We start from the raw sequence: 17,616 nt of genomic DNA on the forward strand, positions 1-17,616 counted from the left end.
TTTGGAGTACTATTGGAGCTAATTACCTATCCTATTTTAGGTTTAGTGTACCTTGGGGATGGTCTTATTTCATCATTTTCACTTTTTTTTGAGTTTTTAAGTTAAAAATAAATAAAACAACAAAATAACATAGATATAGAAACACATTATTAAAACATGCATGATATTAAATGCTGAAAAAAGTACAACGAGAAACAAACTAAAAAAAGTACAAACAAGCTTCATCGGCTATGGGACCAAACCATGGGCTTGTTACTTCCGCATTGTAGTTTGTACACAAAGAAATCTCATGGAATTGGGGCAGTACCCGATTTCGGGGTTTTGGGGAGCTAGGTCTAGCATTCTCCTCGCCCCAATCAGTGACTCCTTCACCTTCATTCTCGACTATCACGTTATGTAGATGATGCATGCATACATGATATCAGCGATACAAGATTTGTAGAAGAAACACGTCGGGCCTTTCACTGCTGCCCAACGCGATTGAAGCACACCAAATGCTCGCTCAACATCCTTATGGGCAACCTCTTGCCTTTGAACAAATAAAATTATCCTCTAATCCATTGGGGAAGTGATCGACTAGAAAAATACGGGCCACCTCGAGTATATGTCATTAGCCAAGTAGTACCCTAAACACTACCCTCAGCCATTGACTGTGCATTCGAGACATACTTCGTTGAATAGAGGCGACTGGTTCAAGAAGTCGATGTCATTGTTTGACCTGGCCATACCAAAATAAGCATATCATATCTAAAGCCGTTGGTCAGTAATGACTTCGAGAATCATCGTGGGGTGCGTGCCTTTGTACCCACTTGTGAACTGACCTCTCCACTCGGTTGGACAACTCTTCCAATACCAGTGCATATAATTAATGCTTCATATCTTACTTGAAAATTTGTGAGTCAATCTCGTGCAAATTCAACAGAGATTGACAATCGTCAGTGTTTGCCCTTTGCAAATAAGTGTTGCCAAAAGCCTCAACAACTCCACGACAAAAGTTCTTCAAACATTTGCGCCCAGTTAAATCAGTGACATGGATATACTCATCAAATAGATCTTTCGCTCCTCCATAAGCCAACTGATAATTGTAATCGTGCGCTTCTGTAGCGTCGAGAGTCCGGGTGTACAGCTAGCGTTGGGACGTTGTTAGAAGTGTTCATCACCCCCTCCAACGTGTTTTCAGTGCATAAGAAAAGATCTCGCCCTATTCTAAACGCCGGCGAAAAATAGTCGGGCCCCACCGTGGTTCATCGGCAAAGTAGTCTGCGACTAGCCGTTCGGCGGCTATGGCATGCTCTCATAGACCAGCTCCAGATGGAGGATTGGCCTAGGTGCATGTTGTTGCTGTCGTCGCTGCATTACCCTCTCGTAATATCACTAACCATAGGCCAACATGTACTGCTCTAAGGTACCTGGAAGATTAACGTCGTTGGAATTCATTTCGAGCAGGGAGTGGGAAAAAAAAAAAAAAAGGGACATGTCAATGGAGTGAAAAGTGATGAAATGAGATGAGAAGTAGGGTATTTATAGTGTACAATTCATGAATAAATTTTTTTAAAAAAATAAAATCCTCCGTGGCAATAGAACCGATCTCCATATGTTATGTCCATAACATCATTAGAGCGTGCTTCAAATGTCAACCAAAATAAATTAAAGACATCTAATAAATACACTACAAATTATAAATCTACAACGTATAAAATTACCTAGGTGATTCTTAATTAGATCAGATGGACAATAAATCTGCAACATATTAAATTACACAGAATCTTTCATTTTTATATAGTTATAAATAGCTTTGTATATTTTTGATAGGTATTTAATAAATAGTGCATCAAGTGCATATTCCTTATATTCGAAAAGAGCAGACATGATAAGATATATTGGAGCAGTAGCATACGAGTTCAATCCCAGCTCAGTACAAATTCATGATGTGATCCATGTATCACAGACAAGCTGTTTTGGAGATCTTGACAAGGAATTTCATTCATTTCCTCGAGCTCGATTATTATCTTTTCTCGGTTTAATTGTGTTGTGTGATGATCTTAACATGCATATTCAAAAAACACATGAAGAGAGCATTAATAATCTTGTATTGGGAAAAGAGATTGCAACTAAAATGTTGTGATTATGAACAAGAAAGGGTGGGAAAAGAATGATCTAATATGAAGTCAGAGATGATGCGGAAGGAAGGATTTCCAAGGCAACTTCCTTGAGTGATGGCCTCATTTCCTGTTGATGCACACATATGTATTCGTTTCTCATTTTCCTTAGAACCCAACCCTCCATGGTTCAGGATAGCTAGCACCTGAAAGAGAGAGAGAGAGAGAGTATAAAACTAAAAGGATGTACGTAGCAGTAGCGAGAGACCAAACCTGAAGAGCACACCCCCGTTGCGTCCTTTAAAGTTGTGAATATAATAGACGGTCTCCATCTTGGGGAAAAATGAGTTTTGGATACAAGAATGCTGGATAATCTTTTACATAATAACATTTTTAATTTGCAGTGACTTACTGAAAATAATCACATTTCGAGACGTCTCAACTACAGCCTCTTTTTACAGTTCTTCCACCACCAGCATCTCTCATTATGTACATACATATAGGGGTATGATAAACTACAAACCCTCTATAATACAAACTATACAAACTTTAATCCTACTCACTTAATACAATCAACTGTTAATATAAGAGATTTTTCTAATGTCAACATTTCCTACAAATCTGTACACTCCGTTGACATCGAACAATCAGAATTTGTACACCCCCGTTGACAGAATTTGTACACCCCGTTGACATCAGCCCCTGTTGACAGAATTTGTACACTCCGTTGACATCAGCCCCCCGTTGACAGAATTTGTACACCCCGTTGACATCAGCCCCTGTTGACATCAGCCCCCGTTGACAGAATTTTTACACTCCGCTGACATCAGCTTGTACAGTTTGTATTATAGAGAGTTTGTATTTATTCACAAATCCACTCTTAAAGATCGAACTAGAGACCAAATTAGGGCCCTTAGATCTAGGGTTTAATGGATGAGATTAGACCATGCTATATTAATTTCGCTCCTTCATTAGGTAGACAATTTACTTCAATGCAGGGGTATTTCGGTCAAAACATATATGAGCTCATCTCCTACCCCATCTCATCTTCTCTTATTTCCTCCGTCTAAATCTCTCCTCCATCCATCTCTCTCTCTCTAAACAAAATTGAAATCCCTAGAACTCGTCGTCCTCAACGCATTTGGCCCTCCTTCGCCTAAATACACACGCTTCAGATCGACGAATTCATTGATCCACTCCTCCTTTCCCTCGGTGCTCCATTTGATGGCCCGCCATGAATCCTCGAACACAGTCGGGATCGGGAATTCGGGGGCTATTCGGTAATTCAACGAGACGGCGACGACGTTGGCTTGTGCGACTAAGTGATTGAGGTGGTTTTGATAGCGTGGGGAGAAGGCGGAGCCAATGATGAAGCAGCCGCTGTGGTAGTAGAAGAGAAGCGGGAGTTTTATGGTAGGCACGACGTTGGGCGGGAGGTAAATCCAGGCGGAAAGGTTGATTCCCGGCGCGATTTCGACGTCTTTGGATTGGACGCTCGTGGCTGGATCTAGAGATGGGGGAACGACATCTTGGGAATATAGCCTCTGGATTTGGCCATCTTTGCCGACTGAGATGGAAGGGAAGAATTGAGGGAGGCTGTGGAGTACTTCGTCAGCCATTGATGAGAATGATGTAAAAACCTAGTATAATGAAGTATTAACTTTTTGGAATGAAGTAATAAACATACTGGAATAAATTGTGCTATTATTTACAGTGAATAAAGTAAAAAAATTTCAATGATTTGAAAGAAATATGTGTTGAATCATGTGAAAACCTATTGGAATGAACTAAAATTCTATTTGAATTAAGTAATGACACATTTGAATGAATTAATAAACCTACTGGAATAAAGTAAAAATATGTTCATTTCCAATTTATTACGTAATGGATGGAATGAAGTAATACACTTACTTGAATGAAGTATAAACGTATTAGAATGAAGTAAAAATATATTCATTTTCAATTTATTACGTACTGGATTGAAGTAATAAACCTATTGGAATGAAGTAAACACCTACTAAAATGAAGTAATACCTACTGGAAATAAGTTCTGCACTGGTATTTTTCAATTTATTAGTACAATATGTTATACGTCAATATTAATAGTCATTTGGTTCTTTTCATTTATAATATTATTCATTCATTATATATTAATTCATTTATTAGTTTGTAATTTATTACTTCATTTATTTGTTTTCTGACAGTATAATGATACATTTATTTGGTTGTAATTTGTTACTTCATTCCAGTAGTTTTGATACTTCATTTCAGTGGTTAATTACTTCATTACATGTGGTTATAACTTCATCAAGTATGTTATTTAGTTCATTACAAATATAATTTTTCGCAAACTATGCATACAACTTGGTTCAATTCTTATGATGTATGTCAATGTTGATGAAGTTATAACCTCATTTAATAAGGTAATGGACTGAAGTAATAACCCAATTGAAGTTCAATAAAGTAAAATTTTATTGTGATGAAGTGGTATACGTGTCGAATGAAGTAAATGCACATATGAATGAAGTAGTGATCACTCTTCCTCATATGCTCAAGAATCCCTTAAAGTAATAACTTAGATGAATGAATGAAGTAATAACCTATTTGAATGAAGTAATAAGTTCATTACAACCGTTTGACGTTTAACGCCGTTAACTTCTTGTATTATTACTGTGTTTCAATAAAAGGCCATATTTACTTCATTACTAACGTTCATTTGGTTCATTATTTAGTAAATACAGTTGATCATATCATTACCCATTGGTGTTTAGCACAGTTAACGTGTTATTATTACCATATTTCAATAAAAATATCAAATTACTTCATTACTATGTTCATTTAGTTCATTATTTAGTGAATATAGTTCATTATTATCGCTTAACGCTTAACACAATTAATTTTTTTTATCGTTACTATATTTCAATAAAATATCAAAATTACTTCATCTCATATGTTCATTTGATTCAATATTTAGTGACTATAGTTCATTATATATATAAATAAGTTCAGAATAACCATCATAAAGCACCAAACGTGTCTAGATCTAGACAATAGAGGAATGCAATTAATCTGGCATTTAATTTTATCTCTCTCGCATAAACACATATACAATGCACCTGGAAAACATACCTTGTTCCAAAGCGGACGACAAACAAGAAAATTAATCCAAAATCAATAAAGAAATATTAATCCAAAATCTTCCCTAATCTGGGAAACATAATTAATCTCCAATTGGTGAAGATTATTAATCAAATGATTAGCATTAATATAAATATACATATTCATATAATCAATCTACTCGCCCATACGTATGGACGGTAACTAATAACTATAGTATCGATCTTTCAAAAGTGACATTGAGCAGCTGAAGACGAACATCGTCATGATAGCGACGGGGATGATGAGAAGCGTCAGCGGTGGCGGCGGTAGGACCAGCAGCAGGAGAAGTAGGGACACCGTGAGGAGCACCATCAGCACCACCGCCCTCACGCTGTAGTATCTATAGAAGGAGCTCTGCAATGGGGCCAACGATTTCCGGCTTAGGTTTAAATCATCAGCTGCAGAACCGTGTGTGTGTTTTTACTGTAACTGCATCATTTTTGGATTTTTGGGTCTTCCAAATCTACCCTTTTGTCAATTTGACTGAATAAAAATAAAAGATAATGTGTAATTATTAATAACCATTAGATGTGATTAATGGGTGGATGAGATTTGGTCTCTAGTTCGGTCTTTAAAAAGGGTTCGACATTGATCACAACTCTCTCTCTCTCTATATATATATATATAGATGTGATCATATAATAACCCTCACACCTTCTTGTTATGTCGACTCCCCTATTTACGTTGCATGGTGAATGATGAAACAATGCTTAACAGGCACCTCCCGACTAAGCACAACAAAGAGTTATGGAGTTTGGAGCGAGAAATTGACTCGATGATACTAGGTGCTGTCAAAAGTCGCAGTAGTGCTGTCAAAAGTCGCAGTAGTGATGATGATAATGATAAGAAAGACCTTCTGCAGCTGAGAATGAAGGAGATAATAGCAATAACACACCTGCAGATATGACTCCAACTAAATTTATTGTTGATAACTGCAAGAACATCTATCTTGCTGGCCACGAGACTACATCAATCTCGGCATCATGGTGCTTGATGATGCTCGCCGCCCATCCAAAATGGCAAGCTCGTGCCCGTGAAGAGGTACTTGAAATTTGTGGTACAAACGTGCTCCGCAGCATGAAAGTGGTACATTTGTCAGTCTGTCTGTCCATCCATGATGCTCTTATGCTTCAATTAATTGTGATTGTTCAAGAAAATGGTTAACCATTATTGCAGCTGACTTTGGTGATTCGCAGATGACAACCACACACAACATAATCCAAACAAATCCAACTATCCGAATGGTTTGCAGCGGTATTCAAAATACAAGAAAACTTACTGGTGTAGTTAAGTCAGTTTTCGACGATTGGTCTTTGATTTGCTTTAAGTTAATCGAATCTAGACATAGGCCTCGGTGAAGAAAATTTGAGAGAGGCGTGCGATTTCAATTTGGGAGCCATTTTGATTTTGGTTGGGTATAGTATAAGGTTTCCAAGGACAAACTTGTTAATACAAAATGTGTATGAGGACATATTTTGTCACGACCGCCCCTAGGATTAATAAAAGCGGGCGATCGCGACTTAAAGGGGCTTAATGGACACGCATAGAAGACTAGGGTTTTCAACAAGAGTTTGACCAAGAATCTAAGTTTAATAAATAAAACAACCAAAAGTATTTATGTTCAACAAGTAAATGACTAAGGGTTTAACATTTATTCAAAATAAGTAACGAGTTTGCAAATATCCCAAATGAAACAGTTTTTTTTTTAAATTTAAATAAAAAGTATGTAAAGCAAACATCACAGCGGAAGCATCCAAGAGAAGAGTGACGTCATGTATGAAGACACAACGATACTCGGAGTTTCAAAACGGCCATAGTTTATTATTAATTCCAGCTCAACACCACCAACCGCTCGTCGCTGCTCAACCTGTACATAGAGAAAACATATGCAGGGCTGAGTACTTTTGAAAATACTCAGTGGCTCATGCTGAAAATATTTTAAATAAGAGTACATATTATCATGCCATTCGTAGGTAACCATCGGGGTTTGAGCTTTATAAAGGCCCGAGGCACCAAAATATTTTCCATTGTTCAAAATAGCGACTGCGCAGTCATTTTTCCCCATCGTCATCAACCATATCTGCCAATACATGACAAGGAATGCGGCCGCAAACCAGGTCACTAGACCGGCCAGCCCGTATGCTAGCACACAGTCTACCATAGGTGTACACTAATCCAAGTAGGGTTTGCGGCCCTACGAGGACCCGAATTCGATTTATATAACAGTGGCAACAGCCCCATCAGATAGGCACGTTAAAACAAATCACGACATGATAATCGCTTTAAACCACCCTTACAGCTCCACAGTCATACGTAAAAGATTTTAGTAAAAGAAAACCCACAAAAATGTAGGGTAGAAAAGAAGTCCACCTCGACCGTTTAGATTTCGACTACTGCTTTTCCTTTGTTATCACGCTTCGCGCACGAGTTATTACCTTTAGATAATATATATATCTTATCAGTCACAACCATCGACTTAATATTATGCATGTCTCTATCGTTTTCCCTTTCCCCCCCCCTATGAACAGCGCATCATGTCATCACATATATCAATCAAGTAATTCACTTATAACAACATAGTGTTTTTGTCAAGATAGAGATCTGGTAGCACTGCGCAACCATTTTATAAAAATTATTAAAATTTCACCCGACTTCCGTTGGGGCTAAAACTTTACCACAATGCAGTAGACTCATCAACTAACTTCCAGTTTAAATTTCATATAAAAATACCCTTTTTTGGACGGTCAAAAAGGACAACGTAACCTACTGGTCGAGAAAACATTTTCTGCCAGAAATGCGCAGTAAACTTTAAAAATTCACCAAAACTCCATCTTTTATCCAAATGAGTTTAAATTTACACACAACATAGAAGACATCAAGAAATTTACTCGGGAAAAAGAATCGATCAAATCGGAGTTCATTTGGTCGGTAAAATGCATGTCGGAATATACTGTCCGAACTTACAGCTTTTCATGCCTTTAAAAATTTGAATTAGGGTTTATCCCTATTTATTCAAAATCAACCTTTTCATGGGTTTAACACACAAACATGCTCAAAAGGGTCCTTATACTCATGCTCTCATAACATCATACATCATTCACCATAGATTCATTAATTCATCAAACAAATTCATTCAAAGCGCAATCAAACATACACACACAAATTCCCACCGATTGAATCCCTTAGATTTGAAATCCCTACACTCTCTACATGCATGAGGGAGTCAAAGAATGTTTAGATGGGGAGGAATGAAGAATAGGGTCTGATTTTTACCTCTGGACGAAACAAACGGTAGGAACGAATAAAAATCTTGCTTCTTCAACAATCTCTTGTAAACTTCGAAAGGATCTTGAGTAAAGTAGAAGAACAAGTGTGGGAGAGTGGAGAAGAGGGAGGGGGCGTGTGATTGAGGTGGGAGGCGTGTGATTTGAGGTAGGGTTTATGAGTCTTTTATTTATAGAGTTTAGGGAATAGAATATCTCCCAATTAATTAGAGAATAATTGGAGAATAATCACAATAAAGATGGGAGAGATTTGGGGAGATTTGATGGAGGTAATTGGCGTGTAATTGATGGAGAAATAAGGAGGATATTTCGAAAATCATGGCTATTTAATTAGCCTTTGATTTAAATTTGGTGTTTTCACGGAGCAGAATAAAATAATACGGAGCAGGAAAATTAATAAAAATCGTCCCAAATAATATGATAGTAGGCGTGTGAAATATTCCTCCCACAAGGAAAAATTTCCAAATCTTTAATAAAATAGAGTAGGGAAAGATTTGCTAGGACATTCCAATCAAAACATGGAAAGAAATAATTAAGGGATCAAAATAAAAAATGAATAATTTCATTCTCCTACAAATTAGGAGATTTCGAATCCCCCTAAGAAAATAATAGGGGCCGATTTTTATCAAGAAGGAAGTAAGGTAATTAGGCTTTAGGATTTAATTTGGATAATTATGCCAAAACAAATAATTAAATCCAAGAAATAGAATTCCTCTCCAATAATTTGGTAGTGGCCAATATTTCCACAATAAAAGGGCAAGGTAATTATTTATGATTCTATCTTAAATCTCACTCCCCTTAAAAATATAATTCACCGCAATATATTTTATTCCACATCAATTAATTTAAGCTAAGCCATAAAATCAACGAAATTGACTACGTCAAATCAAAATTAGGTCATCGAATCAATCACATAACAATTCATCATTTAATTCGTGATAATCAAAGCAATAAATGCAACGTCTTAGGGTTCCAAAATTAGGGTTCGAAAAGTGGGGCGTTACATCCTACCACTCTTAAAAGAAATTTCGTCCCGAAATTTGGTACTCTCATGAGAAGAGTTCTGGGTATAGATCCATCATCTTGTCCTCAAGCTCCCACGTGGCTTCTTCGTGCCCGTGGTTTCTCCACTGCACTTTCACGTACGCAACTGGTCTATTTCTCACGTTCTCGACCCTTTGGTCTAGAATCGTTTGGGGTCTCTCCTCGTAGCTCAAGTCTGGGTTCAACGCGACTTCTTGGTAGTGAATCACGTGCTTTGGGTCAAACACGTATTTCCGCAACTGCGACACATGAAAGACGTTGTGCACGTTCCCAAGGCTCGGGGGTAGCGCCAAACGGTAAGCAACAGGACCCACTCCTTCGAGGATTTCATAAGGTCCAATGAATCGCGGTTTCAACTTTCCCTTGACACCAAAACGCGTTATCCCTTTCGACGGGGATACTTTGAGAAAAACCTTGTCGCAAGCTTGAAATTGTAAGTCGGTTCGTCGTACATCCGCGTATGACTTTTATCTGTCTTGAGCTTCTTTTATCCTCGCACGAATTTGTCTAACGATTCTAACCATTTCTTCGACTGCGTCGGGCCCGAGTACCCTTCTCTCACCAACTTCGTCCCAGTAGAGCGGGGATCTACACTTTCTCCCGTACAAGGCTTCGTACGGAACCATGTTTATCGTTGCCTGGAAACTGTTGTTGTAGGCGAATTCGATCAATGGGAGTGCGGACTCCCAACTCCCTCCTCGGTCCTACACCACGGCTCTTAACATATCCTCGAGGGTTTGGATCGTTCTTTCGGATTGCCCGTCCGTCTGCGGGTGAAAAGCGGTGCTGAAGTTCAGTCGAGTGCCTAGCTCACGTTGTAGGCTGATCCAGAATCTCTATGTGAATTTTGGGTCACGGTCAGACGTGATCGTCACGGGGACTCCATGCAGTCGCACTATTTCCTTTATATACACTTGAGCTAGCTTGTTTGATCCATAGGTTATGGGTATCGGTATGAAGTGTGCACTCTTGGTGAGTTGGTCTATAACTACCCATATGGCAGTATTCCCTCTTTGCGTCTTTGGCAAGGCTGTCACAAAGTCCATGGCAATGTGCTCCCATTTCCACTCGGGGATTTCTAGTAGTTGCAACTTCCCGTAAGGTCGTTGATGTAGAGCCTTCACCTGTTGGCAGGCTAAGCAGCGCTCCACAAATGCCGCTATATCCCTCTTCATACCATTCCACCAGAAGGACTTCTTCAAGTCTTGATACATCTTCGTACTTCCTGGGTGGGCGGTGTAAGGAGTCTCATGTGCTTCACTCATCACTTCGTTTTTGAGTTCTTCGTCACTTGGTACGCAAAGTCTCCCTTTGAAGGTAAGGGCGTTGTCGGATTCCTCGTGAAAATCCCCCGATTCGCCAGTTCTTACTTCGACTCGAATTTCCTCAAATTTCGCATCCTTCCGCTGAGCTTCTATAATTCTCGACCTTAGGTCAGGTTCAACAACTAAAGTGGCGATTTGCGCTTCCACTGTTTCTGGTGCTCTCACCACTTCCAAACGCATCTTACTAAACTCGCGGACCAGGCTTTCTTCTTTGGTGAGCAAAGTGGCCAATTGGGAATGACTCTTCCGGCTCAAGGAATCTGCCACTACATTTGCCTTGCCAGGGTGGTAGTTGATGCCAAAATCGTAGTCCTTCACCAATTCGAGCCACCTTCGTTGTCGCATGTTTAAATCCTTTTGCTCGAAGAAATATTTCAGGCTTTTGTGGTCCTTAAAGATCTCACATCGAACTCCGTAGAGATGATGTCTCCAAATCTTTAAGGCGTGTACCACTGCTGCTAACTCCAAATCGTGGGTTGGATAGTTCAACTCGTGCGGTCTCAATTGTCGGGATGCATAAGCAATCACCTTGTTGTTTTGCATCAACACACATCCAAGTCCCACCTTCGAAGCGTTCGTGTATACCACGTAGTTCACTCTAGGTTCTAGTACAGCTAAGATGGGTGCACTAGTTAGCTTTTCCTTCAAAAGTTGAAAATTAGCCTCGCACTCGGGAGTCAGATTGACTTTCACTCCCTTCTTGAGCTATCTTGGAGAACCCTTCTATAAACCTTCGGTAGTACCCCGCCAAACCTAGGAAACTCCGAATCTCGTTTGGTGTTGAAGGTGCTTTCCACTGTTGCACCGCCTCAACCTTAGCGGGATCTACTCGAATTCCTTCTTTCGACACGATGTGACCAAGGAAATTTACTTCCTTAAGCCAAAACTCACACTTGTTGAATTTGGCGTACAACTTCTCGCTCCTCAAGGTCTCCAAGGTGATTCGCAGATGTTCCTCGTGCTCCTTCTCATTCTTCGAGTAAACTAGCACGTCATCAATAAACACCAAGACAAACTTATCCAAGTAGGGATGAAACACTTGGTTCATCAAGTCCATGAATACCGCAGATGCATTCGCCAAACCGAATGGCATTATGACAAATTCATAGTGACCATATCTCGTTCGAAAGGCCGTCTTTGGTATATCTTCTCGTCGGACTCTCAACTGGTGATATCCGGACCTTAAGTCCATCTTCGAGAATACACCGGCTCCTCGAAGTTGACCGAATAGGTCATTTATCCTTGGCAGTGGATATTTGTTCTTGAGAGTCATCTTGTTCAGCTCTCGATAATCGATACACATTCTCATTGATCCGTCCTTCTTCTTTACAAAAAGCACATGCGCGCCCCATGGTGAAACACTGGGTCTAATAAAACCCAGGTCCATAAGCTCTTGGAGCTGTATCTTGAGTTCTTCTAACTCCTTAGGCGCCATTCTGTATGGTGCCTTAGACATAGGTGCCGACCCTGGTGCTAGATCGATGGTGAACTCCAACTGTCGATCTGGCGGTGGTCCAGGCAAGGATTCGGGAAAAATGTCCAAAAATTCCCTTACGATGGCTACGTCTTCCATTTTCCTTTCTCCTTTCTCCTCTCCTTGTAGATAGACATGATAAGCAGAACGTCCTTTCCTCATCATCGTACTAGCTTGGAGCGCGGAAATGACAGAGGTTCGCCGGTTCATCGAGATTCCATAGCATAAGGTGGGTTCCTTGCCCGGGGCTTGTAGTGATATTTGTCTCTCCTTACAACGAATCGTCACAAAATTCAAGGTCAACCAATCCATTCCTAAAATTACGTCAAAGTCCCCAATCGCCATAACTTGCAGATCATGAGCGACTATCTTAAGGCTTCCCATCATAATTTCTACGTTCGGGCATGTTCGTGAGATTTCTATTGTCCCACCCACTGGTGAAGACACTATCATCTTATGTTCAGATTTGTTAACATGCAAGCTCAAAGTATCCACACATAAGTCAGATATGAAGGAATGCGATGCGCCCGTATCAAACAACACAATGATAGAAGTGTCGAGGATTTTACCCATACCTGCCAGGTTTCCGTTCTCCTGGTTCCCTTGTTCGATCTTGGGTTGTTTCCGACTCAAGGCATATGCTCTAGCCTGAGGAGGAAGTCTTGGGCGGTAGGGTTGTTGCTGTCGCGGAGGTTGATCGCGATTTCCCCTTGACTCTGTTTGTGGTGCTCTTGGCTGCATGCGAGGTCCTTGAGTGTTCTGTCTCGACTCCATTGTTACCCTCTTACTCGGACACTCTCTAGAAAAGTGACCGTTTCCTCCACAGTTAAAGCACTTAGGGGTGCTCTGGATTCTACACTCTCCAAAGTGGTACTTGGAGCACATGTTGCATTGGGGTGACTTGGGTCGGAAGTCGCCTCTCTGGTTAGATGAGTTTTTCCCTTCCCCATATTGCAGTTGGTTCTGGGTGGGCTGATACCTCTTGTTGTCATATGGGATTCTGTTTCCCTCCCACTTCCGCTTCTCTCGGGAGTGGTGTGGTGGAGGTAGTGCCAAAGTAGTGTTTTCCTTCGCTTTCTCCTTTGGCATAGCTGCCTCAATGTCTAGCGCAATGGCCAGTGCTTCCACATAGGGAAGTCTCCCACGACTAGCCAACGACATCCTTATCTCTGGCCGTAGTGCCTCATGGAACTTCTGGCCAGCTTCTCGTCGGTATCAACTTGTTCAGGTGCGTACCGGGTCATGTTGTTGAGTGCACGGTCGTACTCGGTCACAGTCATGCGTCCTTGGGTCAAATTGTAGAATTCTGCCGCCTTTGCTTTCCGATAGCTCTTGGGCACATACTTATTATACATCTCGGCCTTGAAACCTTCCCATGTCATCCCCGTTACTTGCTCTCGGGGCATTGTCTTCATTCGTGTGTCCCACCAGAAGTCAGCAGACTCGGTTAGTTGGTAGGTCACACAACTCAACCGTTCTTTGTCATTGCACCCCAAGATTGCGAAAATGCGCTCCAATGAGCGTATCCATGATTCGGCCTTGGCCGGCTCTCCCATTCCATCAAAGACGAGAGGTTTCTGACCTAAGAACAACTTCACGATTTCACGGTCAACCGGAGGTGGAGAAGGTGGTGGTGGAGGGATGGGTTGCGTCACACTCTCCTCCATCGCCTGAGGGGTAGGTTCGGGGTTCCCACATCTTATGTTACGTCTTGGCGGCATTCCGATTTATCACAAGAATTATTATTATATTTATTCGAAATCCCAAGAACAGTTGTATGGTATAGTTGAAAGGTGGAAATCAAAGGGAAATTGCATCATAGAATAATAAGGAGCTTTTGCAAGACACTGTATCGAATATAACTGCATAAAATGATAGCAAGAGAGCAATCACCGAATGGTGTAGCAAGAGGCAATTGCGTCGCAAGGTAGCAAATGAGTGATTGCTAAGATAGTAAAGGATAGGAGACAATTTGTACAATAGAGTGGCAATCATAGGTTTTCAATAGAATGGTAAAAGACAACGATAGTAGGATATGATTGTGCAATAGGACAACAAAAGACAGTTGTATAATGAGATGGTTAGGATGGTTTCAAATTATGGCAAGAAACAATTGTACCATCGAGTAGCAAAGATAGTATGTCACAAATAATTGTGCAATTAGGAAAAGGACGACTACAATGTAGTATAGCAAAAGGTAATCGCACAGTTTGAACAATAAGAAATGATATCAAGTTATTGCACAATAGAATTGCAAAAGACAAAAATTTCCATAGAATTATCAAACGTTGCCTCCAAGAGGTCTTAGTTCCATCATCATCAAAACAAAAGGGTAAAACAACGTGGAAAGAGAAAAACTAGAGTCAAGCAAAACGGTAAAGTATAAAAAAAAACGTGGGAAATTGAAATAAAATATTCCAGAATTATTATGTTTAATCTTTTCCATCCTTATCCTCCTTCGCCCCGGTCTCTCCAACGCTCTCTCTATTTAGGTCCTCCTCCTTCTCGGGTTCCTTCTCCTCTGGATCCTCTTCCTCACTTTCTACCTCGACACCTACGGGTGGAGGTACTATCCCAAGCATCCCATCGACCTCTCTGTCGATTCTTAGAGGGGCTAAAACGTGCGTCCCGAGTCTCATTCTCTTAGGAACACGGGAGACATGTGGCTGTTAGGGTTTTGTATACTAGAAATCACCTTTCGAGTGATTGGATACTGTAAAACTCTAATGGTTATTTTCCAATAAATGCAATAGATTATTTTTGTCATAATGTTGTTATGTTTTACATTTAATGTTTGTTTATTACATATTTAAATGTATGAGCAAACGCAACAAAGTCTAAGTCTTTGTTTTAGTAGACCGGTTGTGGGCGTCGTCCAATTTAAGGTAACACGGTCAGTTCTAAACAAAGAAAAATAAGAATTTCACAACCTAGATAGGCCTAGACTACCTATCGCGAAAGGTTGCAATGTCAGTCCGATTATTTCCAAACCTTATTGAAATAAGATGACGTTGGTGTGGTATAGCACTAAATGGATCTAACAGCAAGACGAGTCTTTATGCTATCTACTGAAAGATGAGGTCTTGAAAATTAATTTCTTAATCAATGTACGTTAGCATTGAGCATACGATATTGATGATCCACTACTTTGACTTACCAAAGGTGCGGGTTTTTCGTAACCCAACGATCCAGGTATATTGGGTAGTGGTGATCATTATCTAGAGGTGCTAGGATTGCTATTATGTTGAAACGTGCGCGAGGAGAGTCTCGTTTGATAACATCCACAAGAGAAGCTCGAAACGAGGTTTTATTATTCGGAACCTAGCTAGTTGGAGTTTGATTACTCTATGAATAATAAATAAGAGTTTCTTGCTAAGTCCACTCTTGGAATTCGAAATATGTTAATTAATTAAGTCTATAGCAGACATTAATTAATTAATGGATGTTTCCATCTTAAGCGCGAGAAATGAATCAAATGCAATTAAAGGAAACCCAGAATACTTGTAATTTTGGATTTGGAAGGCAGTGCAATATTACTTCTGTAGTGGCTCCAATATAAGCTTATATTAAATTATGGGTTCAATTTAATTAGTAAAAAGCTAATTGGGGGAGGCATGTTCCAAATTCTTCCTTAGATCCCTGACTGGGCCTAATATGTGACTAATATAAATAGCAGAATAAAGGAGACAGAAAACATAACAATTTATTATCAAAATTTTCGTTCCCCTCTAAAGAGAGAGCTCGAAATTTGTGCCTCCTCCGTGAGCTGAGTTCTGTCTTCCATTATTCGAGTCATAGTACGTTGGTGAGATTTGCCCACACAAATATCAGCGTATAATCCGGGACACCAGTCAGAAGATCCGAGGTCTTGTATTGAAGATTTTCACGTGGAGACGGAGCAAGCCATCATCGATTCTTGATTGAATCAACAAGGTAAATTGGCTAATTCCGTAGTAAGCATGTTTTAGGGATTTTATGTGCTAAAGCATGTTTTAATTCAAGTTATGAGCATGATACATGTGATAATTACGCGAATAGATTTTGTCTAAATAATCTGCTAAACAGATCAAATTCATGTGATCCGTTTTGAACGCACGCTTCCACTGCCAGCCCCTTCAGTTGGTATCAGAGCCAGTCTTTGGCTCTGATTATTTGGATTTAAATTTCGCGAAATTCATGTATGCATGTGTTATTTGATTGCGAGGCATGTTTTTGGTGGTTTTGTTTAATTTTATGCATGATGAACTCTAGAACTATCGAATCAAAGAACTTGAATTGCTCGAACGCACCACGTGCGATCGAGGTAGGGATGTCGAGACAGTGGGAGCCAGGAGTCGTGATCACGGGGAGACGTACAGACGAGTAGGGCTCGTGCGCGCCGCTGGCCGAGACCACACGCACCAGATGAAACCCGGGTCAAGGTCGACGCGGCTGATGGAGTGGCACGGCAGTTCAACCGAGAACGTGCCGAGGTGCCGAGACGCCAGGCCGAACCCTAGGCGGAAGGTTGAGCTGGACGAGAGCGGGCGCGCCACCATGCGCGCCGCTGGCTGAGAGCTCGCGCCACCCGACGACTCGGATGTCCGAGACGGGCACCGAGACGCTGGCCGAGAGGCGCACACCGCCGCGTGCGCGCCTGGCCGAGAAGCGTTGGCACCCGACGAGCCGAGACGCCGTGGCGGGTGCTCGCCGCTGGCCGAGAGGAGCCGCGCCTCCGCGCACGCTCCTGGCCGAGACGCTGGCGACACCCGACTAGCCGCTGGCCGAGACGCTGGCGCGCCATCTGAGCGCTGGTGGCCGAGACTCTTCGTGCGTCGTGGTCCGACGAAGAACACGTCAGATTTTCGTCGTTCATCGTTCGTGCGAACCTCGTACGATGAGATAACGATGAAAGATTATTTTAATGATTATTTAATTATTTTATTAAAAGATATCATTAAAATATTATTATTTAATGGAAATAAAATCTTTTTGGAAGATTACCTAGATTTTAGGAATATTTTTATTATTATCTATATCTATGGAAATAAATAATATTATTTTATTCCTAGATGATATAGATGAGAATAATTTAATAGTTTCCTAATATTTATCTAAATTTAAGGAATATTTTTATTATTTTCTATATCTATGGAAATAAATAATAATATTTTGATTCCTAGATGATATGGATAAGAATAATTTAATAGTTTCCTAATATTTATATATCTAAGATCCTAAAAAGGATAGAT

The 17,616-nt window shown here is 40.5% G+C and overlaps 1 protein-coding gene across 1 annotated transcript; it reads right to left on the reverse strand.

Moving 5' to 3' along the window:
- Positions 1-3,196: 3,196 nt before the first annotated feature.
- Positions 3,197-3,718, reverse strand: LOC121774343 (probable carboxylesterase 2). Its single transcript, XM_042171235.1, has one exon. The coding sequence runs from the start codon at positions 3,716-3,718 to the stop codon at positions 3,197-3,199; it is 522 nt and encodes a 173-aa protein (XP_042027169.1).
- Positions 3,719-17,616: the final 13,898 nt, after the last annotated feature.

This window comes from Salvia splendens, chromosome 17 (assembly GCF_004379255.2).
Source record: "Salvia splendens isolate huo1 chromosome 17, SspV2, whole genome shotgun sequence".
Taxonomy (NCBI): domain Eukaryota; kingdom Viridiplantae; phylum Streptophyta; class Magnoliopsida; order Lamiales; family Lamiaceae; genus Salvia; species Salvia splendens.